The following is a 25428-nucleotide window of genomic DNA, read 5'->3' as shown; positions in this document are numbered from 1 at the left end:
AAACAAAGAACTCTACGAATAAGAATGTAATATATACAAGGAAAAGAAAAAAAGATTAGTTTGAATGGAGTTCTTACATATGTCTCTTGAGCACGTGGCTCAAGCCATCTTTATTCTTCTGTGGGGTTCATACTCTTCTTGACGTGAGTAACCTTGAACATCTCTGCTACAGCTACCGGCCTACCAATTATTTTCCTGCAAATAACATATATAGAATTTGATCTCATTAATCTACCAAAAATACTTATACAAAAAGAAAAAATTATTTTACTAAATTAAGAAAGTATACCATTCTTTCCTTCCTAGTAACTTGGCTAATAGCTCCACCAATGTGCAAAGAGCCTCCAAAGAGCCTCCCTTTTCTGATGCACGAGACATCTTCCCAATCTCACTCCTCTTTTTAAATTTTTCATCAGTACTCCAATGTTTCAATAACAGAGCCCATCAATCCGGTAACATAAACTTAGGAATTCTGTTTTCTCTCCGATAGTCACAAAATGTGCTAGAAAGCAACTTTGAAGCTTTAAGCTTAAAGTTCACTTGAACGTCATCCTCGTGTTCGGGAGCCCATGCATAATATTTCTGTAATAAAAAATAACTAAATATTTATTGTTCAAATGACTAGAGAATTTAAATGAATATGATGTAAATTTAATTTATATATATTCTTACCTTAAATTCGTTGAACATCTACCCTTGGGTGTTAAAGTGGAATCGAACTCCAATTCGGATACACACCATTATAATGAGTTCCGATGCACTTTAAAATATTCTTTGCCATACCCACATCCGGACGTAAGCTGAAATACGAGTTCATTGAAAAAGTAGAGTAAACAAAAAATAATCAATCAATTAAAATATAAATAGATAAATGAAAGATGAAACATAATTAAATCATACTTGTATCCTAATGGCTCGATGACGAGTCTCCGAAAATTGTCTCTATCTCCTGGCTGAGGACCATGTGCATCTGAGTGCTGGGTGGTGGGAGCATTAGGCTCTGAGCCATTGGATTCGAGATGAAGATTGGAAAGTCCAATTGATCCTCTACTAGTATTCAAACTATTGCACTGACTAGCACTAGTTGATGGTATGGTAGACCAACGACCAAGATGTGAATAGCCCTGCAATGTTTGGTAACCCGAACGAGGTACCACAGTGGGTGTAGATATAGTATAACCAGATTGTGGAGCCACATGAGTAGAGGTATTATGTGACTGGTGTGCCGAGTGTGTAGTTGAAACTGAGGCTTGTTTTGAAATAATAACTCGAGAGGGCTCATCAGATCTCACGACCCTAGTGGGCGCTCTCATAGCATTGGCCAATTGTGCGCCAGAGTCTCCTGCCCCCACCCGTTTTTTGTTGTTTAGCCGTCTGAGTCCTTCTAAAGTGTACTCACACATCCTATCGATTCTAACTACTCTAAATGACTTCTAAACATCTAGAAATCATCCATAAATATGAATCATAACCTTGAATCCATAAATTCAAATTCAAGGAAAGTTAAAATCTAAGTTTAAATAGTTCTTAGAGTCTTTTCAAAAGACTTTTACAAGTGTTTTAAACCTGTTTTAAGACTTGAGCATTGAGTTGAGTAAGTGTAAGAGTGAAGTTTATTTTCTTTAAAAGATTATATGGGAGCTATGTATTCCCAAAGAGTAAATGTTTTCACATTTAAACAAGAGAGGAAACACCGATTTCCAAGAGAACTTTTGAGCTAGTTTTTGAGTAATAATCTCAAACCACAGAGAAAGAGTTATGTTTTTAACATATGAGCTGAGTATATTTTTGGAGTAGTACTGAGCACCGATATGGGGACGAGTTCATAATAACTCAAGTCTCCATAAACGTCCATGTAGCCAACATGGATAGAAAGGATCATACTTTTTAGATGATTCCTTAATGCTTTTAAGCATAGCTTAGTGGATCGACTCTATATCTCAGAAAGTTATAGGACAGTTCTGGCAGCGTGGACGAGACGTTGTATCATCACATAGCTCATAGTGATGGTTGCCGGTTAGAGAATCTCGTAAACAGAGATATTATTGTATTTTCCAATACTTCGAGATGTTATCTACTATTTTAAATGCTTTATATAAACTGCATCTTTATTGTTGTTTTATTTCTGCATTGAGTTGAGTATTCATGAGTTGAGTAAAGTTGAGGTAAGTATTTCTTTCATATTCCAGTTCAAGCTTACATTTTGTTTAGAATTCCTCTCGCATGCTCGTACATTCAATGTACTGATGCCATTTGGCCTGTATCGTTTTATGATACAGATACATGTAACCAGGATCATCATCGAGCACTTCGTTGATCCAGTCGAACATTTCAGAGTCATTTGGTGAGCCTCCTTGCTTTCTAGAGGATTCCTTTTTATATTGCTTTATCATTTCAGTTGTTAGGATGATCGGGGATCTTGTCCCGACATCCCTCATAGTATTAGATGCTTCATACACATATAGTTATAGTTCATTAGTTTTTTCATTTTCATTCCGTTTATGTTGAGACTTGAGTTGCCTTATGGGCTAGTTGAATGTTTCTTTACAACATTTTAGTTTATTTCATGAAGTTTTCTTTGTTGAGTAAAGTCTTCTGCTGAGTATGGTCAAGGGTTCGCTTGGGGCCAACAATGGTTCTCGAGTGTCAGTCTCGCCCAGGGTGTAGGCTTGGGGCGTGACACGTAATCTCTTCATATGTATATGCAATTGCTATGCGAATTTCTATAATTTCATTGACTCATAAGGTTGATATTATAATCATGGTCTCCCGAGCCTTTAACTGTCTACCCAGATTAGCCTCTCACCTATGACCTATATTGTTAAGTGATGATGGCCATAACTAATCTGAATGAATTTATATCTCATGTATGGGAGCCAATTAGGATAAACTATGTGATTTTTTCCCATCTTCCTAAGTTTAATGCGTAGAGTTACCCAGAAGAGAGGTTTGGAGTTTGATGTCTAGCACATGTGTCCAACTTTCAAGAAGGGAGATTTTTTATGAAATTTTGTAAAATTTTCCAATGTTTCACTCTTGTTTTTCTATTGTCATTAGTTGCTTACTGCTTTTGTTGTGACTTCCTTAATATATGGCTTTATGCTGGAACTCTAGTTTCTGGGAATCCTGAACTTGTAAAAGTGAAGCAGAAGTAGTAATGACTTGTAGATCACAGATCTTGTACTGTCTCCATCTTGAAGCTTTTCTCTAGTCTTTCTATATTTATCGTTCTCACAGCTCAAAGTTGAATTTTTCTATATTTATCTAAATATTATCATATATTAAGATTATGATATGGCATATCTCCCCTGCATTGATTGAAATTCTACGCTTATGAGCAGTGGTGTCAATGCCATCTCATTCCCTTCACATGTGTCATTCATTTAAACGGCTGGTGCTTATGTTCTGGTTTGCAAAATTGATTCCATGACTGGGAATTTACTGCACAAGTTTAAAGCTTCCACTAAAGCAATACCAGCCTGTGAGTGTCACTATGTTTCTTGGACTCTCCAAAGAGTTGCCACACCTGTGTAGGATCCTCCAAAGATGCACTATACTTTTGGAGGATCTAACATGCACCTGTCGACATTTTTAAGAGTCAAAACAACATAGGTTTGGTATACATCTTCTGTTCTATTTTTGTATGATTTTCTCTGAAGATGGGGGACATTTTCTTTCTTCTTCTGTTAGTGATCGACATGTAGCAATTTGGAAGTTAGATGGTAGCAAAAAGAAATCAACATGCTGTTTCCTTTCAATGGATCACCCTGCTGTTACAACATTAAAATTGGAGATGAAAATAATGGAGTTTTTGGCCAAAAGCATCCTTAAACTATACCTAAAACTTAAACTACATCTTTAAGATATCATTCTTAGCATAAAACATCTTTCAAGTATGTAAAAGTGAACAATTTTCCTGCTTCTGTTAGATATAGTTAAAAAACTAAGGGATCCAACAAAAACATGACCAGTTCACATGACTATCAACAAAAGTTTTCCTGCATAATTTCATCACTTCCTATAAGAAGTTCCTGAAAAAAATATATTAAGAATCTTAGTTATTATTGCTTACAGAAACAAAAAATATGTTTGGAAGGTGAGGATACATGATTTTCTCCTTTTCTCATTTAGTAATGGAAAGAAATTGGAGCTTACTTATCTTTACCTTTTTCATAGCCAAACTGTATTTAGATAATAAATTTTTGGGCCAATCTGATATTGAAATGATCAAATTATGATTATGTCTCGCATATGAGTTTCATTCTACATGATTAGAAGCGGAAGTCTCCAACAAATGCCGCTTCTAGCATATTCAATTGAGAAGAAACATATTTCAACTAATAATATATTTAATATCAAATTACATGAAAAATAAATGGAAAAAATTGTCAAATTAAAAGATTTTGCATAATGCTAAACTCAATCACCGAAAAAGTTCACACTAGAATTTTTTGCGTATCTAAGAATAATAATTACGAAGAGATGATTTGATTTTTGTGGGATTTGTTAGTTTTATGATAAATTCAAGTAGAAGGATGAAAATTGTTCACTTTTAAATACTTGAATGAAATGTTTTCTGCTAGGAATACTACTTTAAGGATATAGTTTAAAGTTTTGAGGTATAGTTTAAGGATGATTTTTGGCAAAAACTTAAAATAAATGTGAGTGTCTGTGCTTTAACAATAAGTTATAGTTGATTCTTCAAGTATTTTCAATTAAATACTTGAAGGTCACATAAATTTTTTCAAATATATACTATAATTCTTTCAAAATTTTCAGTATATGCTTGGAGAATCACACTAGTTTTTTCAAATATTTACTATTAAAATCTTGATAATCCAAATTATGATAATCACGATAATATATTATGTAAAAAAATCAATAATATATTTTTATTTTAAAATTGATCCAAGTAAAGTTTAAATTTTGAATATAATTTTGATACATAATTTTTAATTGCAATTTCATCACTTTTAATAGTGAAATAAAATCTAAATCTCAAAAATAATAAATTTACTTTGGATTCTCTTATTTTTTAAAGTTCAATATCTGATAATATTTATATTTTTATTAAATCAAACTTATATAAGGATCAAACATTATCTAATTAAACTCAATCATAAGAAGTAATTAAAGGTGGGAAATGAGATGATGAAGGGAAAAGGTTAAAGAAGCTTGAGTAGGGATTGCACTTTTATTTTTCAATTTAAGTTAGTATTTGACCATAAATGTTTTACAAATGTTATTTAATAGGAGTATCTCAAAATAATTTTTTTTTCTATTACTACATTTGAAAAGACCATTTATAGCCTTAATAGCTAATCTTTATATTTATCCATTAAAGATTGGTCATTACTTCTGATTCAAATATTAATGTTGCAATTGATATTTGTAATATTTTCCCATAATTACCTATCTCATTTACTCCCGTTGTGATCATTTTGAGTTTTTTCACACCTATATATTCTTATTGTATTTTCTCTTTGGGGAGAAAAAGAGAAGATATTAACATATTAATTCCTCATATATTCTAGTATGCTGAATTTTCTTTTTCCTACTTGATTTTTTGTTAGATTTTAACTTTTGTATATGTAAGAAGAGCTTGTTGAATACAAGGATACAATCAGATGAAATATCTTTAAAGATAGTATCTTTTACATGCCTCAAGTGTTGAGGATATTTAAAAAAAAATTTAAATTTGGACTCAAGATCCATCTTATTAATTAAATAACTGGGCCAAACATCATTAATAAAAGGTTCAACCTGATCGGCCCAAATTGGCAAAACCAAGTGGATAAAGGCACTACCCTAATACTAGGGTTTTCTAAATGAGCTATCCTTTTCTCCTTTCTTTCTCTTCCTCTCCTCTTTCTCAGCTCGCCTCTATCCCAATGTTTGTCATTGTCCCCTTGCTCCGACTTGATGTTCCTCCTTCTTTGGGTGATAAACATCCTTCATGTTCGACTTATGATGGATGCTAGAAATATCATCTCTCAAAGGTATGCCTCGTTCTTTCCATGTTGAGTTCTTGCTCCTTCTTCGCAACTGACAATGTTTTCTCTGTAGGTGTGTTTTCTGGTTAGAAAGCCTGAGTTCGTGAAGAAATTGAAAGAGAGTATGTGCCTTTGTGCTTCCTCCATGCAAATCTGTGTAAGTGACTTGCTATTACCATCTTCCCTGTTTCTTCTATTCCTATTTTGATTCTCTTTATTTTGCAGGTGAAGCAAAATAGAAAAAGATCTTGTAGCTCCCTCGCTATCTTTTTGCTGGAAGCTTGTTTTGAAATCAGATTTGGCCTCTATACTCTTTTTTTTTTGCTGGTCCCTATGTCCCTTTTTGCTGGTTGTCATAGCTTAGAAATATGATAGGTTCCTTAACATCTTTTTTACTCCCAACATAGCTAATATCTAACCTGTACATATCATAGTTTTGGAACAATGTGTCTTCTGATCTGTAACTAAGCATGATGTCCATTGTTGTTAGTGTTAATTATCCTTTTCTTGATGTGAACTGAAGGGATTTGTTGTTTATCTATGTTAAGAATCCTTCTTCCCAAACTTGGTAACTGAATGAAATTCTGAAATGTCTTTATTTCTTCTTTATTTATTACTGAATTTGCTATGTAGTCTGCCAATTGATTTGCTTCTCTAAAATTATGTGAAACCTGTACTCTGATTTTCCCCACCATGTCATGTATTTCCTCTATCATTTCTGCTAACTCACAAGGTATTTTCCAACTCCTAGTGATCATGTTTTTCAATACTATGGAATCAGATCCTAGATGAACATGATTCATATTTTTCCTGATGCAAAATTGTAGAGCTTCCCAGACTTCTCTCACCTCTGCCTCCATATTTGTAGCTATCTCCATGTTCTTGGTCTCAACATAAATAAGATCACCCCTTCTATCCCATGACATAGTATTTCCGTAAAATTTCTAACAAAATTTTTGGAGTAAGTTTTGAAAATTCATTTTCAAATATATGTTTGATCGTGAAATTTGATCAGATTTTGAAAATTTGTTCTTCAAATATTTTCAAGTTCCCAAAAATTAGGTCAAAACAGTGTTAGAATTTTTGAAACTTCCATTCATAAAACCTCAATTTGAAAAACTCAAATTTCAACTTTGAAATCGATGACTAAATAAGAGTTAGGTACATAAATAAAGCACAACCCCCTCCGGCCCTCCCCCAACCACACACACAAACCAAAATATAAGTATAAAAATTTGAAGCCACATTATTTCAGTACGCAAGTATAAAACTTTGTTATTTTTCTTTTCAGCGGCCACCCCCGTTTTCCACCGTCCAACACGCCACCACAAGCCAAAGTTCTTAACCTAAGCTTCATTTCAGCAATGGGAACATCAACTATTAGGGACATCTTGACTTGTTTCAGTCCCTCTTTGAACTTCTTTGCTATCAGCTCCGGTGATGGCCGTGTCAAGGTAATATTTTTCCCTCAAGTGAATTTTCACTCATATTAATTAATTCTTTTCACCATTTTTCATACGTGAATAACTGTAGCTAATTATACTTTCCGTATAGTTTCCGGCTATTCAACTTTTACTTTTAGGAAAAAAGAATTAATGTTGTCATGCATGTATATATTGTGCCTTTTAGTTCATGCATGTATGTGTTGTGCCTTTTAGTTCTTCTTTTTTCATTTTGTATGATGTTGTTTAGCGTAAAATGGTATAATTAAATTTCTAAGGGTGGTTTAAAGGCATACGGATAAAATTGACCTTATTATAAAATAGATGACAACAATGGAACGATAAATGAGTGCAAGAACAATAATAAATAGTTTAATTTAGAATCTAGATTATGAGCTTGTGTTGTTGCTTAGGAACAAAGTAGCTCAAGTAAACTTGAGAACAAAAAGCTTTATAGTTTAAGCTTATGTAAAATTGTAAGTATTGAGTGTTAATCAGGAATTGTGGAACCCATTTATAGAGAAACCCTAGGGTTCAATTATAAAAATGGGGTTACTTGAATAAACAAGGAAAAAAATGTAAAAGTGAAACAAAGATTAAACATAGGAATTAAAAGATATGTAAAATTCAAGAATAAAATTCTCAAATTTCAAAATGAAGTGCTAAGAACTTGAGCTATCTTAGTATTCAGAATTAGCAGACTAAAACTAATTATGATACTAATAAAGTCAATTCAAGAACTTAGATCAAAAGTGATGTAGACCTCTATTTCAAAGAAATTAGAGACAACGATTAATAAACGACTAATTACCTTCTTTAATTACTTTAATAGAAACCAAATATATAAAGTTAAGAATTTAACTTACCTTTAAAGAATCGTTTCTTATAATGTTGTAAGATAAATTCATAGTCACCATACACAGAGGTGTAAAGGGGAGAAACCTCTCAAATAATATTATTTATGTCTTTTGAAAATAACAAAATCCACCCCTACATATAGGAGAAACCTATTCAAAATAGCATGAGATTCAAATCCTACTTTTAATTAGAAAACTTTTAAACTATGAAACTTTAAATTGGGAAAACATATAAAAAAAATATCAAACTTCTTCCTAAAATTAGCTAACAGGAATAAGGAAAAAATTGACAAATTTGCACCCAAAGCCCACATGACTTCATCTTATATTTGGGCTCTATATTGTTGTGATTTTCAGCCATTGTTGGGAGAGAATTCAACACACTTTGGGCTGAAATTTCAGCTCTCTTTTGTGCTCATGTTGGGCCCTCTCTTGGACTTCACATGGTTAATTCATTTAAACGGCTGGTGCTGGTGGACTGGTTTGCAAAATTGATTCCATGTCAGGGAACTTGCTGCACAAGTTTAAAGCTTCCACTAATGCAATATCATCTTTATCCATTTCATCAGGTTTGTATCTATACATGTTCATTGTCTTCGATGATGGCTACATTTTGAGAATCTTGCATTTAGTCAATCTGGATTAGTAACTGAACGATTGACATCTTTGACCCCTTCTGTAGTTTCTATAATGCAAAATGGGTACTCTCGACAATGATACCAGATCCTGTTTGCTAAGAGTTAGCAATATTTTTCTCATGTCATATTTGATCAGTATGTGTTCTGAATACATGTCATTGCTCCATTTGTATCCTCTTCACCCTCTACTTTCTGTTAGCGTTTCTGTAGTGGTTTTCTCCTTGTAGCAACCAAAATTCTATGCTTAATTTGTTTCTGCTGATTTTATTGCATTTTCACCTCTTTCAACACGACTAATTTCTACCTGGTACTCCCACCCTAACTTATTTCTCCGTATTATTAGTATTACAAAATCTGAATATTAATGATATAGATAATACAATTGAATTTTAGGGATTTGAATATTTAGTCATCATAGTTAGTTTGTTCTCTTCATGTATTTATATCCTTGTTCTTGTTGAGTAATATACAAATTATTCTCCATACCTTATGAGTGACATGGTATCAAAGCCAAGTTAAGGTTTCGTTTCTTTTCTTTTTTTCTCTGCTTTGGGTCACTCATCCATGAGTTACCAGTTTCCCTCACCTTCGGCAAAGGGCGAAGATCTTTTAGACAATTTTTTTCTTTTGTAGACTGGATCAATTGTTTCGCTATCTTATCCGGCATCTGTGAAGATCTACAATTTTTTAATTGCAACATCAGTTTACTCTGATCACTCTTCGTGTTGTTGTGTTGGATCCACTGCTGCTCTAGTCCCTATTTGTCTCTATTGCTTCAATATTTGTTACCAAGGTCTGCTTTGATTTTTTGTTTATCTATATCTGGTTGGGTTTGCTGATTTCAATTGTTTTCCAGCTTTTGGAGTTGTTTAATTTGGAAGCGCTCTGTGGGATTGCTCTCTGTGAGGGCTTATTTGGTTTGGAGTTGATATTACTATATTTTGTGGTTAAATAACTATTCAAGCCTTATTTTTAATTGATGTTGTGGTGCTCTTGATGTTTGTGAATTCCAACCTCCTAAGGTATGTTCCTGTAGGTGGAGGGAGCCCAATGTATCTTTGTGCATGGTCCGTTTGAAATTTTATTATTTTCAATTGTCTTGGATAAAAATAGGTTCAAATTATTGAATTCATGTCTTCAAGAGTAACAGTAGCTTCACCCCCGGAAACACAAAAGTGTTAGTCTCAGAACACCACCTTTCTACCTACCCAAAAATTAAATTTTGATCCGCCTGGACTCTATACATTGAACTCTTGACAGCTCCATAAATTCATGCAACTTTCCATATTGGGTGATGGATAGCCTTCATCGTTTCAACCCATTCTTTCCATTTCATTGAAAGTCTCCTTTCATGGTTGTAATAGATGTATGGATCAACAAATGAAATGGAACGAATGGGTTGAAACAATGGAGGCTATCCATCACCCTGTATGGAAAGCTGCCGAAATTTACGGAGCTATCAAGAGTTCAGTGTATAGAGTGTAGACGGATCAAAATTTGATTTTTGGGTCGGTAGGAAGGTGGTGTTCTGTGACTAACATTTTTGTGTATCCGTAGGCTAAAGCTACTGTTACTCTTGGAGACATGAATTCAATGGATTGAATCTATAGGTCCCTTTCTGTATTCACGCTGCACATTTATACAATTTTATGCAATATTAATTATTAAGGAAAAAATGTCCTAAAGTGAAACGACCCCAAAAATGCCCGAAAATGTGCTTTGGAAACACCTATAATTGTAATTTCCATATATCTCAAAATCCGTGCATGATTTCAGAAATTCGACTTCATATTCTTATTCATGGGGTCAAATTGAGTGGGAAATGGGTCTAACCCAAATTTTAGAGCAACCGTATCAAAATTCGAAAATCGGAAAAAATGCGATTTGGAGGGTCAACTTTGAAGGGGCATATCTCTTAGCACACAAGGAACTGGAAGAGCCACAACCTATTAAATTAAAGCTCTTTGAGTTAGCTTTCCAACGCACTTGGTTTCACCTCATTCCGAGTTAGGATGAGGGAGTTATGACCATTTTCGTAAAACCTGTCTGTACAGAGTTGCAATTTTCAGAGAGCTTTTTTTTTTAGCGGGTTGGGGACGTTTTTTATAAATGTCCCATACTTAGCCATATTTTTTTTCTTCAAAACACTCTCTAAGCCCTCTCCAAAATTCCACCAAGATCTGCAACCAAATTCAAACATCTCAAGTTCTAATTCCGGATTCAAGACTCAATCTCAAGCTTCAATTCTCCATTCCAATCTTCATCAAGAATTCTCCAAAGTTGAGGTATGTGGGTTTGATTGTGGAAACCTTCCTTTCCACAAGTCCAACCATTTATCCTCTATTTCTACTTCAAGTTTATGGGTCCTTATGATCATTTATGAACTCTTGAACTATGGAATTACTACTACACATCCTATTATGGTCTATTTTTGTATATTATCATGAAATGGAATGATTATATGATGTTTATGGTTTTCATGCCTCAATGATCAAATTATGAAGGTTGTTATATATGTATATATATATGTATGTTGTTGGTGGGCTGATTTATATGTATTTCGGAATTGGTTGGACTTAGTACTCTTGAAAGACATGATTTTATCTACATGAACAATAGCCCACCATGTGTTTGATAAAATGCCATTTATAGAATTCTTATGAAATGGAAGGTCCAATGTACGTCCTATGAGTCGGATGATTATATAAGTATTGAAATGATGATGAAATGGATACATGTATATGATTTTCTCTATATAAGTGTTGTGAGTCGACCAAGCCTAGCTCGGGGGGTTGTAGGCCCGGGTAACCGTATCAAGGGGTTGGTACCTTGGTTGCCTAGTACGGGGGGTAGTAGGCCCGTATAACCGTATCGAGGGGTTGGTACCTTGGTTGCCTAGTACGGGGGGTAGTAGGCCCGTATAACCGTATCGAGGGGTTGGTACCTTGGTTGCCTAGTACGGGGGGTAGTAGGCCCGTATAACCGTATCGAGGGGTTGGTACCTTGGTTGCCTAGTACGGGGGGTAGTAGGCCCGTATAACCGTATCGAGGGGTTGGTACCTTGGTTGCCTAGTACGGGGGGTAGTAGGCCCGTATAACCGTATCGAGGGGTTGGTACCTTGGTTGCCTAGTACGGGGGGTAGTAGGCCCGTATAACCGTATCGAGGGGTTGGTACCTTGGTTGCCTAGTACGGGGGGTAGTAGGCCCGTATAACCGTATCGAGGGGTTGGTACCTTGGTTGCCTAGTACGGGGGGTAGTAGGCCCGTATAACCGTATCGAGGGGTTGGTACCTTGGTTGCCTAGTACGGGGGGTAGTAGGCCCGTATAACCGTATCGAGGGGTTGGTACCTTGGTTGCCTACTACGGGGGGTAGTAGGCCCGTATAACCGTATCGAGGGGTTGGTACCTTGGTTGCCTAGTACGGGGGGTAGTAGGCCCGTATAACCATATCGAGGGGTTTGTACCTTGGTCCCTAGCTCGGGGGGTGGTAGGCCCGGGTAACCACATTGAGGGGTTTGTACCTCTTTCGCCTCTCCAACTTGAGATTATTGTCGTCTTGTGCCATTATGTTCTTTTAATATCTATTCTTCCTCATTTGTGTAATCTTATAGCTCCAAATTCTGTATGATTTTGGAGTTTATTTGATATCCATAGCTATAAGTGATGTTTGAGATGTTTCAAAATATTTTTCTTACTGAGACAACATTGTGGAGTTACATTTGATAAATTGGAGTGCAACTTGTTTACTTTTTCGATCATCTATTTCTTTTGGAAGGAAGGAAAAATTGCTATTTGCTTTAACATTTTAAAGGTTAAGAATCATAAAGATTTGAGGCAAAAAAAATTCAGTGAAGACAGTTTGTACCATCATTAAATATGATGGCAATTTGCATTGTGATACTAGTGTGTGCTAACATTTCTTTTTTTTGCATTGAATAGCCCCCAACATCGTGCGAATGCTAAGGGGGATTCACTTCCCTTGCATAAGATTCTTGATCAGGTTGATGTCAAGACTGAAATTAAGTCTAATGTGAGAAAATGTATCACTTAACATTGGCCCAAGCTTTGTGATCACTTGGTTTTGTTGGCAGACTGTTCTTTTGTGTCTGTAGTCTGTACTATATCCAACACCTTGTTTTTGAACTTGCGGTGGTTGCTTATTTTGATTGCAAGACAATTTGTCATTCTCTAAGAAAAACAATCGTATAGATTAGAACTACATATAAAACTAGTTACTCCATGCTGGACTTGTTCCTAGGTTGAAGAAAACGGTAATTTGAGATTCTCTGTTGCTACCAGATCCGTGCTATATTGGGGTTAATCGTCATTTTTGGAGCTTGTGATCCATGCTTTAACACTAGTGCATCCTTTTTAATCAGTGCTCTGACTCTAGTGCTTTTGTGCTGAATGTTATATTTTTCATCTTAAATGTGCGAAGGAACTTTCTTCACTTCTCATCGCTACTTTACTACTAGTGAAAGTGCAAATTACGTGACCAGGTGAGAATTCATTAGAAATTTGTAGTTCACTATCACTAGTTATTGTTCTCTTGTCAAGAGAGAGAAAATCTGGTCACGAGTTGAAAAACAGAAGTCTATTTCCCAAAAATTGTGCACCATGACCTCGTACTGCCTGGGTGAAAGTCCTTGGGTTTGAAGGCCTGGTTGTACAAATGTTGCCTCCTCTATGGAAATCCTTACCACCTTTTGTAACCACAACATTAAATGGTTTTGGATTAGGATCTACATCGCTAGGTAGACTTCCTTGGGCCCTAGTATTCTGCACTCCGGCAATTTGACCCATCTTTCTTTCAAGACTATAAATTGCCAAGTCATGTTTTTTACCAGTAGCTGACTGATTTTGCCGCTCATCTACTAATATCTTCAATATCTCTTTAATCTCATCTAGTTGGCCCTCAATGATATTACCATGAGAAATTTGGGTGGTTCCTCCAATTAGGCTGTAGTTGTTCCCGAAATTTTGGTTTCCTATGCCTCTACTTGTGTTTCCCATAAAATGTATCGATTCTGAGTTAGCTCTAGACATATCTGTTGAATTATCACCTCCACAGGCTTCACAGAACAACTAAGATTGTTGAACTCACTGAGCTTGAGCTTGCACTTACGCTTGACCTATAAAAAAATTGGTTAATTGGCTAAAGTTGTTCATCGCTGCAATTTGTGCTTGTATACTAGTCATCCCATCAACCTCTAGAATCTCTTCACTGCATCTTTTATTGGACTCACTGGTCCACTAAGGATTACTGGCCGCCAACCTGATTAAGGCTTAGAATGAATATCTAAAGCCTTCACCTTTCATCTACCTAAAATCCAAGATCTCACTCCTTAATTTAGCTCCCTTCCCAGCTGGAAAGAACCTTGCAAGAAACACTTTTGCCAAATCATCCCATAAAGTGATAGAGTTGGTAGGGTCAACTGTAAGCCACCTTTTGGCTTCCCCTAACAAAGAGGACAGAAACAGAGTGAGTCTCACATTTCGATCAGACATCCTGTGTGATGTAAGTATTTGTGATCTATAGGAAATTCTAGAGATGAGCCTATGGGTCCTCTTATGGTAAGCATGTGAACTTCTCGTTTGTGTGCAATAACTGCACCATATTCTACTCCAGCTCCCATCTTCTAGTAATGTTAGGTTTTTTTATAATATAGTTTACATTTTCTACTAGTGGGATTGCCACTTCGCGTATTGTGATTGGGGCTTGTGGTTGAGCTGTCAATACTGCAAGTGGTGGGTTGCGATGCACTTGCAACAAGGCTTGCTCCTTCAACCTCTTATAAAGGAACCTTTTGGGTTTTGGTTGGAAAGAATATAGATTTCCTTCAATTTTGGAGGGGTTTACCTCCTGTCAGAGTGTTGCATAAAAGTTGTCATCTACCCACAACAGCTAAGATTCACAGCTGTAACAACAAAAATAACAAAAATATCTCAAAAATTTCAATACTATACTACACTATTTATTATAACTAAAACAAGACAGGTAAATAAAATTGATATCATAGAGGTTGTTCATAGAGAAGATAATAAATTGCGCTATGACGCTTGTGTAATCTCTTCGTATTTATATACAATTGCTATGAAAATTTCTACCGTTTCACTGACTCACAAAGTTGATATTATAGTGATGGTATCTCGAGCCTTTAACCGTCACAATCTATCCTAGTTGCAAATCCGTTTCGCAGAACGCATCCTACTCCCCTTAATCTAGTTCTATCTCCAAGTTTCCTCTCTCAAGTTCCATTAAAGATTATCCATTTATCCTATTGATCACAAATCAACGTAATAGTAAGTATAAGATTAAGAGAGAAACATATATGGTAGAAAATCGCAATAACAACTATATAATACAAGACGAAGTTCATACTATGGCCATAACCCTAGAAAGAGGGCTTTTAGCCACTCCAATCTTATTACAAAAGCTATAATTCATGTTATAAACAAGAATAATGCTAAGTAAAGAGAAGAAGAGTTAACCCTAAGAGAATTTTTCCTTTGCTCTTGCTCTGTGCTTCTACAATAGTCGTCTCCTCTTAAAAATGGCATGAGAAATGGACTCACTCTACAAATAATTATGTAAATTTCAGGAATCTGATTCAAGATTACATGGACAAAGGTCTGTTCCGGATAGCAGACCGAACAATGGGAATCGAGAGAGACCAAGTATGGTTATTTATATTGTTTAAAATACAGAAAAGGGACCACCAAATCGGACTAGGAAAATGCCATTGTCCACGTTTGATGCACCTTGCGGTGTGAGGCAATGGTAGGGTTAATTTCTGAAGACTTTCTAGGGTAGGGTGCTTGTTTTTACTATGATTTCCACATTTTACATTAAAAAGTATTAGCAAATTCTACTAGTTCTACCTTGCACATAAATCTGTAATCAGACATGTAACAGATTGATCAAATACCTCCAAGGTTACCCTTCAAAGTAGTGACTGACTTGGATAAGTTTTCGAATATCCCATATTTTACACATTTATATTTATTCCCACTTGCAAACGTTAGGCCATCAGAATGCCATGATGATTCAAATGAGTAGTCCACATGTCCACACAAAGGGTAAACAACTTCTCCATTTTTTGAGTCAACCAAAAAACCGATAGTGATCAACAAGAGAAAAATAGGCACCCTAAATTTTACCCCAAGATAATTAGTTGGAGTGTAACATGTCCAATCAACAAGTAGATGATATTGATTATGTATTAGATGAATATGAAATGGAAGAACTAGATGATTTTATTGATGGGTTCTAGGGCGTAGACTTGGGTGGGTTTGATTAGGATGTAGATGAGTTGCAAGGAATAGACTTTGAATGACTTTAATTTGGATGTAGATGATTTCCATAGGAAAGGGTTACCATAACCCTAGAAAGAGGGCTTTTAGCCACTCCAATCTTATTACAAAAGCTATAATTCATGTTATAAACAAGAAATAATGCTAAGTAAAGAGAAGAAGAGTTAACCCTAAGAGAATTTTTTCCTTTTGCGCTTTGCTCTGTGCTTCTACAATAGTCGTCTCCTCCTAAAAAATGGCATGAGAAATGGACTCACTCTACAAATAATTATGTAAATTTCAAGAATCTGATTCAAGATTACATGGAAAAAGGTTTGTTCCGTATAGCAGACCGACCAATGGGAATCGAGACAGACCAAGTATTCTTATTTATATTATTTAAAATACAGAAAAGGACCCACCAAATCGGTCTAGGAAAATGCCATTGTCCACGTTTGATGCACCTTGCGGTGTGAGGCAATGGTAGGGTAAATTTCTGAAGACTTTCTAGGGTAGGGTGCTTGTTTTTACTATGATTTCCACATTTTACATTAAAAAATATTAGCAAATTCAACTAGCTCTACCTTTCACATAAATTTGTAATCAGACATGTAGCAGATTGACCAAATACCTCCAAGGTTACCCTTCAAAGTAGTGACTGACTTGGATAAGTTTTCGAATATCCCATATTTTACACATTTATATTTATTCCCACTTGCAAACGTTAGGCCATCAGAATGCCATGATGATTCAAATGAATAGTCCACATATCCACACAAAGGGTAAACAACTTCTCCATTTTTGGAGTCAACCAAAAAACCGATAGTGATCAACAAGAGAAAAATAGGCACCCTAAATTTTTACCCCAAGATAATTAGTTGGAGTGTAACATGTCCCATCAACAAGTAGATGATGTTGATTAAGTATTACCCCAAGATAATTAGTTGATGAATATGAAATGGAAGAACTAGATGATTTTATTGATGGGTTCTAGGGCATAGACTTGGGTGGGTTTGATTAGGATGTAGATGAGTTGCAAGGAATAGACTTTGAATGACTTTAATTTGGATGTAGATGATTTCCAAAGCATCTGTAGACTTAGGTGGCTTTGATTAGGATGTAGATGAGTATGAATACATGAATAAAAGAATCCAAGATGTTATGAAGTCTCACATCGGTAGAGGGATGGAAAATTTGTCTCCTTATGTGGACTTGGACAAACCTCCCTTCATGACTTACATTTTGGGGTTGAGTTAGGCCCATGTGTCATATCTTTACATAAGATATTTCAGCTGTCGAGGTAAGGAAGGTAAAATATATTCAAGGGATCCCATAGGAAAGGGTTACCATAACCAGGGAGACGAGTAGGAAAATAAGACTACAACGCTATCAGAACTATGGAAATATTCCTCAATCTGGTGAGACATCAGAAAAGGAGTGAAAAACCACAAAGAAAGACAGTTTATACTATGATTTTAGATGGAATGCAAGATCCATTACATCAACATCATCTCTCCCCCAACTGAGGAATTTTGGTATGAGAATCTTCTAAGCATGATGTATACCTAATGTCACATTTTTCTATCATTCATTGGTCATCATTGACCAGCGCAAAAACTAAAATTTTCAATTTATCAGGTCATGTAGCATCACTCGAGAAACATCTTGAAGGACTTTTAGAGGGATTTACGGAGACCCTAGTAAGCACTCTAACTGTGAAAAGTAAGTTTCTAGTGAATTGCAAAGAGAACTAATCGTCAAGTACATAGATAATCCTAGAGTCTGCTTTTGTTCTCGGTTGACATATGACGATGATGCCATTGTCACTGCTATTAAGATTACTAATACTGTCAGTGGTGCACTTCATTTTATAGCTTCAAATAATAATTCTAGAGTTAGAGATTTTGATTTGGAGAAATTTCAATAGTCTAATTATTTCCAATTCCCCTAGCCAGTGATGCCATCCTGGAGTTAAAGATTGCCATCAATAATTTGAAGCTATTAAATGAAGTGCACCACTGACAGTGTTGTTAATCTCAATAGAAGTGGTAATGGCATCATCGACATAGGTTGGCGTGAATAAAAGAAAACTCAAGTCTTATCTAAATACTTGACGATAAGTTCTCCATGCAATCCACTAGTAACAAAAATCTTATCTTTCACAGCAAGAGTTCTTACTCATGTCTCCTTCAATTCCTCTAAAAAGCTTTCAGGATGATTCTCTAGTGGCGCTACATCCCATGATAAATTGAGAATTTCAGTTTTAGCACATATCAATGATGACCAATCAATGATAGAAAAATGAGACATCAGGTATACATCATGCTTAGATGGTGCCCAAACCAAATTTCTCAGCTAGGGTAAGAAAACATTGATGTAATAGATCTTGCATTCGATCTAAAATCATAGTATAAATCGTCTTTCTTTATGGTTTTGCACTCCTTTTCTGATATCTCACCAGATTAAGGAATATTTTCATAGTTTTTATAGCGTTGTAGTCTTCTTTGCCTAGTTGTCTCCCTAGTTATGGTAACCCTTTCCTTAGGGATCCCTTGAATACCTTTGTCATTCCTTACCTCAACAATTGAAATATCTTGCATTCTTTTATTCATGTAGTCATACTTATGTACATCTGAATCAAAGTCACCTAAGTCTATGCATAGAAACTCATCTATATCCAAATCAAAGTCATCCAAATCTATGGCTTGCAACTCATCTACATCCGAATCAAAGCCACCCAAGTCTACGCGTTGTAACTAATCAATTAATTCATCTAGTTCTTTCATTTCATATTAATTTGCTACATAATCGGCTTCATCTCCTTGTTGATGGGACATGTTACACTCAAACTAAATGATCTTGAGATGGAAATTTAGTGTCTAGGGGGGTTCGGGTGAACCCCCTTGGTTGAAAAATTACGTTATATATATAGGGCCAAATTCTGATTTTATGTGTATATATATTAAAATGAACCCCCTGAAAATAAGTGAGAAGCTTTAGCTCAATGGATAAGGGGTTCAGCAGTGGCTTTACGTCGTGAGTTCGAATCCCATGCGCATCAATTCCTCTTCTCTTATTTATTTACCCTTTTTAATGCATGGAATTGGGCACAACTTTTGGGTTTGGATCATCTTCTCTTTTTCATTATTTCTTTTATGTCATTTTTTTTCTAATTTGTTTTTGTTTAAATTTATTAGACACATTTTTTTTTTCTTCTTATATCTATTTGTCATTTTATTTCAACATAATTTTATGTACAACTCTTTAAAAATGATGAATTATATATATAAAGATAAATTAGATGTAATTGAATGAAGAAACTAAAAATCGTCAATATCCTTTTAATAATATATATTTAATAGAATTCATGGAATTTCTTTTCTATTTTTCCAATTCTATTTTAGAGAGATGAAAACAAAACTTATTTGATTTATTCGTCATTTTTTTTTTCAACAAGTGATGACTAACCTAGTAAATTAAACTACATGAACTAAAAAATTGACGATGCCATTTATTTATCTTCTGAATGTGCATTATAATATTAGTAAATCTATACTTACGTACACACTTTTAGAGAATCTTAATAATTTTCCTAGTAATATGTGTTTGAATGGATACTAATTTTAAAAAAATTAAAATGCAAAATAAAGTAAAACATTACAAAATAAAAGTATAAAAAGTACAAGAAATTTTAAGAAGTGTTAACTTTTATCAACCAATGAGATACCTTGTACAAAAAGCATGTCGGGGTTACTACGCTCACCACGCACTTACATTACCACATGAGTTTCTTCTTTAAATTTTGAACCCCTGAGCTTAATTCCTGGATCCGCCACTGATCGCGATAGGTTTTTTCATTAACTCCAGGAATAGAAAGGTTGTTTCTCCTTTATGTAGACATATGGACTACTCATTTGCATTATCGTGACATCCTGATGGCCTAACGTCTGCAAATGAGGACCATAATAAAACATGCAAATTATGGGATATTCAAAACTTGTCTAAGTTAGTCTCTACTTTGAAGGGTAACTTTGGAGCTTTCGGTCAATCTGCTAGGCATGTGATGAAATATTTATGGGTATGGTTGAGCTTGTAGAATTTTTTTACATTTTTTTTTGTAAAATGTGGATATGAGGTGGAATAAGAAAATGATTTCTCTGGTGAGATATCACGAGTGTCTTTTAGTCCTGATAGAGAGTCCCTTATCATTGGCGTGTGGAATCACATATTTAGTAGCCTCCTTGAGTTTGGGTGATGACACAACTATTCATATGTTGATGAAATAATATAAGCACTTTGAGGGTAGAAGTGGATGATATTTAGGTTCATATTTTTTTTATCGTGCTATTTGTAATGTAGACTATCTCCATCATTTGAATGATAAAACTGAGTGTGGCCTCCTTTATAACACAGGTCACCTACTTGGAAAAAGATTAGTATATAAATCCAATTTGGTACCCTAGGGTGTGGCTGAGTGGTCAATGAAGTGGTTGAGATTCCTACGTCTTAAGGTCAAAACTCAGCGGAGACAAAAACACTAGCTGATTCATTCCATCTGTACTAGCCTTGGTGAACAGAGTTACCTGATATTTGTTGCTAGGGAGGTGGTAGGTTTCTTGTAAATTTAGTCGGGGTGCATGAAAGATGATCCGATCATAACAGTCATAAAATAAAAATAAAAATATATAATCCTACTTGGAAAAGAATAGTACTGTAGTTTCGTGGTCGAGAATGGAGTCTAATGTAGTATCTATAGATATGATCTCAATGTAATAATGTAGATACTCAATTCAATAATAATTCTCAAATTGTAATGGAGCTTCTACGATCCGGGTAGAGAATCAAATAGCTATCGTTGCTGGCAGGCGACTATGACCAACATATGCCACCAAGTTGGCCAATGGTTATATTAATAAAAGTAGAGCCAACGATATATGCATGAACCCCATATTCAGGGGAAGAAAACACAGCTAGACAGAGCAATGTGCATCAATTTCCGGCGATTTTCTAGGATAGGGTGATTATTTGTACTATGATTTCATATGGAATACAAGATCCTATATATCAACATTTCCTCACCCCCAACTGAGGAATTTTGTCGAGGTATCTTCTGATGTCTCATTTTTATATCATTCACTAGTCATCATGGACCTGCACAAAAACAATAATTTTCCATTTATCAAGGCATGTAGCGCCACTCGATAAACACCTTGAAAGCCTTTAAGAGTGATTTACGGAGACCCGAGTAATTATTCTTGTTGTGAAAGATAAGTTGCTTGTTGCTGGTAGATTGAAAGGAGAACTAATCGTCAAGTATTTAGATAATCTTGGAGTTTGCTTCTGTTCTTGACCAACGTATAACAATTATGCCATTGCCATTGCTATTAGCATTAACAACACTATCAGTGGTGCACTCTATTTTATAACATCAAATAATAATTCTAGAGTTAGAGTTTTCGATTTGGAGAAATCTCAACTATCTAATCATTTCCAATTTCCCTGGCCAGTGATGCCATCCTGGAGTTAGAGATTGTCATCAGGACTGAGTGATCTATGATTCACTGGCTCGGGAAAATGGAAATGGTTAGATATTTAAAATTTCTCGAAATCAAAATCTCTAACTCTAGAATCATTATTTGAAGCTATAAAATGAAGTGCACCTCCGACAGTTTTTTTAATCTCAATAGCAGTGGTAATGACATCCTCGACTTAGGTCGACGAGAAAAAAAGAAAACTCCAAGCTTATCTAAATACTTGACAGTAAGTTCTCCTTGCAATCCGCTAGTAAAAAGCAACTTATCTTTCACGGCAAGAGTGCTTTCTAGGATATCCCTAAATCCCTCTAAAAGGATTTAAAGATTTTTCAAGAGTGGCGCTACATGCCTTGATAAATTGAGAATTTCAGTTTTCACCAAATCAATTGAACAATGAATTTCAAAGAAATGAGACATCAGGTACACATCATGCTTCGAAGGTGCCCAAACCAACTTCCACAACTGGAGGTTGAGAGGACGTTAGTGCAACAGATGACTGAAAAAATTAGACATCATGCACGCATTATGGTTAAAAGGTGTCCAAACCAAATTCCTCAGCGGGGGATGAGAGGACTTTGATGTTATAAATCTTCCATTCCATCTGAAATCATAATTTAAATTATCTTTCTTCGTGGTTTTGCACTCCTTTTCTGATGTCTAACCAGAGTGAGGAATATTTTCATAGTTCTGATAGAGTTGTAGTCTTCTTTGCTTAGTTGTCTCCCTGGTTATGAGAACCCTTTCTAGGGGATCCCTTTAATATCTTTGCGCTTCCTTACCTCTATAGCCAAAATATCTTACATTCTTTTATTCATGTAATCGTACTCATCTACATCTGAATCAAATCCACCTAAGCCTATGTCTAAGAGCTCATCTACATCCAAATCAAAGTCATCCAAGTCTATGCCTTGCAACTCATCTTCAACCGAATCAAAGCCACCCAAGTCTACGCCTTGGAACTTATCAACAAAATAAGCTAGTTCTTCCATTTCATATTCATCTTCTATGTAATAAACTTCATCTATTTGTTGATACGACGTATTACACTCCAACTAAATGATCTTGGGGAGAAGATTTATGGTGCTTGTTTTTTGCTTGTTGATCGCGATAGGTTTTTTGGTTGACTGTAGGAATGGAAATGTTTTTTTATCCTTTGTGTGGACTTGTGGACTACTCATTTGCATCAACGTGGCATCCTGATGGCCTCGTTTGCAATTTGAACTAGGATAAAATGTGCAAAATATGGGATATTTAGAACTTGTCAAAGTTAGTCACTACTTTAATGAGTAACCTTGGAGCTATTTAGTTAATCTGTTACACGTCTAATGACAAATATATGGGTATTAGAAGAGCCTGCAGAATTTATCCACATTTTTATGTAAAAATATCACTACAAAAAAATCAGCGTTTAGTGACGGATTTTAGCAACAAACATATTTTCGTTGCTATATAACGATGGATTAGCTATGGATTTATAATTACGTCGCTATAAAAATAGTGATGGCCTAGCGACGAAATATCAACTCCGTTGCAAAAAATTGGCGCCAATTTTACGCGCCATAAATTTACCTACAAAATTAGCAACAAAAGGATGGCGATATAATTAATTACAATATACCGACGAAATATCCATTGCTCGGCGTTGTAGTATACATAAGCTCTTGTATGATATTTATCATAAGATATTTTTTTATAATTTTAGCTTTATATTATTTCCTAACACTTTTATCAAGATTTGGCAGAAAGCACAGTTTACATGCAGCAACAAGAGACACAATGCAACGTGGAACTTTATCTACGCAGTGAACTGGGTAATTTGTTGTGAAGGTTTAGCTTTCCAACAAAGGTCAAAGGTCTACCTTGAACACTGCTCGACTCCAATCTCGAATACTCTGCTCGATCACAATATCCAATAACATCATAATTCAATATTGGATCAATATTTGTAAGCTCGCGACTACCTTGTTTACAAAATTCTATACCTCATCAGTTATCCAACACTCATATTTTCTCATACTCTCCCTAGGTCGTATTTATTGGTCAGGACAAAATTGGCTACAATGTCAACTTCTTTGCCCAAAAACTCTTACATCGTCTCTGGTTAAAGAGGGACAAGTTGTTGACACCGAATTTTGACCCTTCTTTCTTTTAATTTATTGTTTTTGAGCTTCTAAATTAATAACGTGTCAAATATTCCTTTTTCACAACTATTTTACTACTACAACTATTTATCTACTAAAATTATATGTTTTATTATCGAAATTACTATTATCACTTTTTAAACCTTCTTTTCTTAAGAAAATAATTTGTTGTCGCTTTATTTCAAGTTTCGTACTTATTAAACTAATTATAAATCCTTCTTTTATATTTGTCTATTTTATATTAATGTAAATTTGTAATATTGATATTTTTATTATGTAAATTATTAGTTGTCATTTTTTAACATATATTGTATCAGTTACTCCTCCGTCCCATTTTATGTGTCACTTTTCGGATTTCAAGATTCAAACAAGTCTATCTTTGACCGTAATTTTTTCATAAATCTTTTTAATTATTTTGAATTATCAATTATTGTGACTTATAGTACTTTTTACGTAGTTTACAAATATATAAATTTCATTTCAAAAAATGAAAAGTGCCACATAAATTGGAACAAAGGGAGTATTAAGTAAGAAGCCCAACATAATTTAAAAGAAGAAAGGCAAATAGCCCCAAATTGGGCCCAAAAGCCCTATGTGCAGCCCAAATCCAAATCTGCAGTTAAGATAGAAACCCTAAACCTATCTTCTAAATCAAAATATTTGTTGCCTCATCCCCTTCGTTTTTTCTGGTCTTTTTTCTTTTTAGCCATTGACAGATTCACTAGTCCTATTTTCATGCAAACCTTGAACACTTCTTTAGCTCTTCTCCATTCTCCCTCTCCGTGGTGATTTGACCAACATAAGATGCCAAGAGACTTTGCGATTTGGACAGAGTAAGTTCAGAGATGGATTTTGAATTATGACTAATTTGATTCTTGAAATCCCGCTAAAACTTGAGCCTAGAACCCTAATTCATTCCTATAAATACCAACATTTTGCATTCGAGTTTCGGAAGTTTTTTTTGGGATCTCTATAGCAGCTTTTGTGTTTATTTTTAAGAAAAGAAACTTTTCTCCCCCCCCCCCCCCTATAGCACCTTGAACCATTGCTTTCTGCCCTAAAAAATTATCTTTTGTATCCTCTTTCAATCTTGACAGAAACTCTAGCTTCAAGCTTGTTCGAGTTTGTTATTGTTCAAATATAGACTTTGATCAAAGCAGCCTCGTTCACTGCCCTATAGCAGGTGATTTTCGCCCCTTTTCCTCTGATTTGGTGTCGAGAAAGATTTTGCTTGTTCTAGCTATAATGAAGTGATGTATTTTTGTTCGGTTTAATCTTTCTAGGAATATGAAGTCATATTTCTTTCGTGTTTTAGCCATCTTGAAATTAAGGAATTACTTAGTATGTGTTTGGGATGAAGTAAAATATTTTCCGGAAAATGTTTTCCAAATTTCTCATGTTTGGTTAGGTTAAATGTTTTGAAAAATGTTTTCCAAATCAACTCATTTTCCTCAAATGTAAGGAAAATGACTTTCCTTCAAAATTTAAGGGAAACATTTTCCAAAATTCTCTTCCAACTTCAAATTAC

At 35.0% G+C, this 25428-nt stretch overlaps 1 protein-coding gene, 1 long non-coding RNA gene and 1 pseudogene across 2 annotated transcripts; 2 read left to right on the top strand and 1 right to left on the bottom strand.

The window, feature by feature from the left end:
- Window positions 1-703: 703 nt before the first annotated feature.
- Window positions 704-1403, bottom strand: LOC107061838 (uncharacterized). Its single transcript, XM_015311736.1, has 2 exons — window positions 901-1403; window positions 704-800 (listed from the first exon to the last, which is right to left on the bottom strand). Exons 1-2 carry the CDS (start codon window positions 1401-1403, stop codon window positions 704-706), a joined length of 600 nt encoding a protein of 199 aa, XP_015167222.1.
- A 3662-nt stretch (window positions 1404-5065) lies between these two features.
- Window positions 5066-10113, top strand: LOC107061848 (uncharacterized). The gene is made up of 4 exons (XR_001474268.1): window positions 5066-5999; window positions 6067-6150; window positions 6219-7447; window positions 8650-10113. It is a non-coding gene; the product is annotated as an uncharacterized lncRNA (long non-coding RNA).
- Window positions 10114-15553: 5440 nt separating this feature from the next.
- LOC102604763 (uncharacterized) lies at window positions 15554-18200 on the top strand (annotated as a pseudogene).
- Window positions 18201-25428: the final 7228 nt, after the last annotated feature.

Source organism: Solanum tuberosum, unplaced genomic scaffold (genome assembly GCF_000226075.1).
Source record: "Solanum tuberosum cultivar DM 1-3 516 R44 unplaced genomic scaffold, SolTub_3.0 scf00171, whole genome shotgun sequence".
Lineage (NCBI taxonomy): Eukaryota > Viridiplantae > Streptophyta > Magnoliopsida > Solanales > Solanaceae > Solanum > Solanum tuberosum.
Note: the sequence above shows the minus strand (reverse complement) of the source record. Positions and strands in the feature narration are given on the sequence as shown.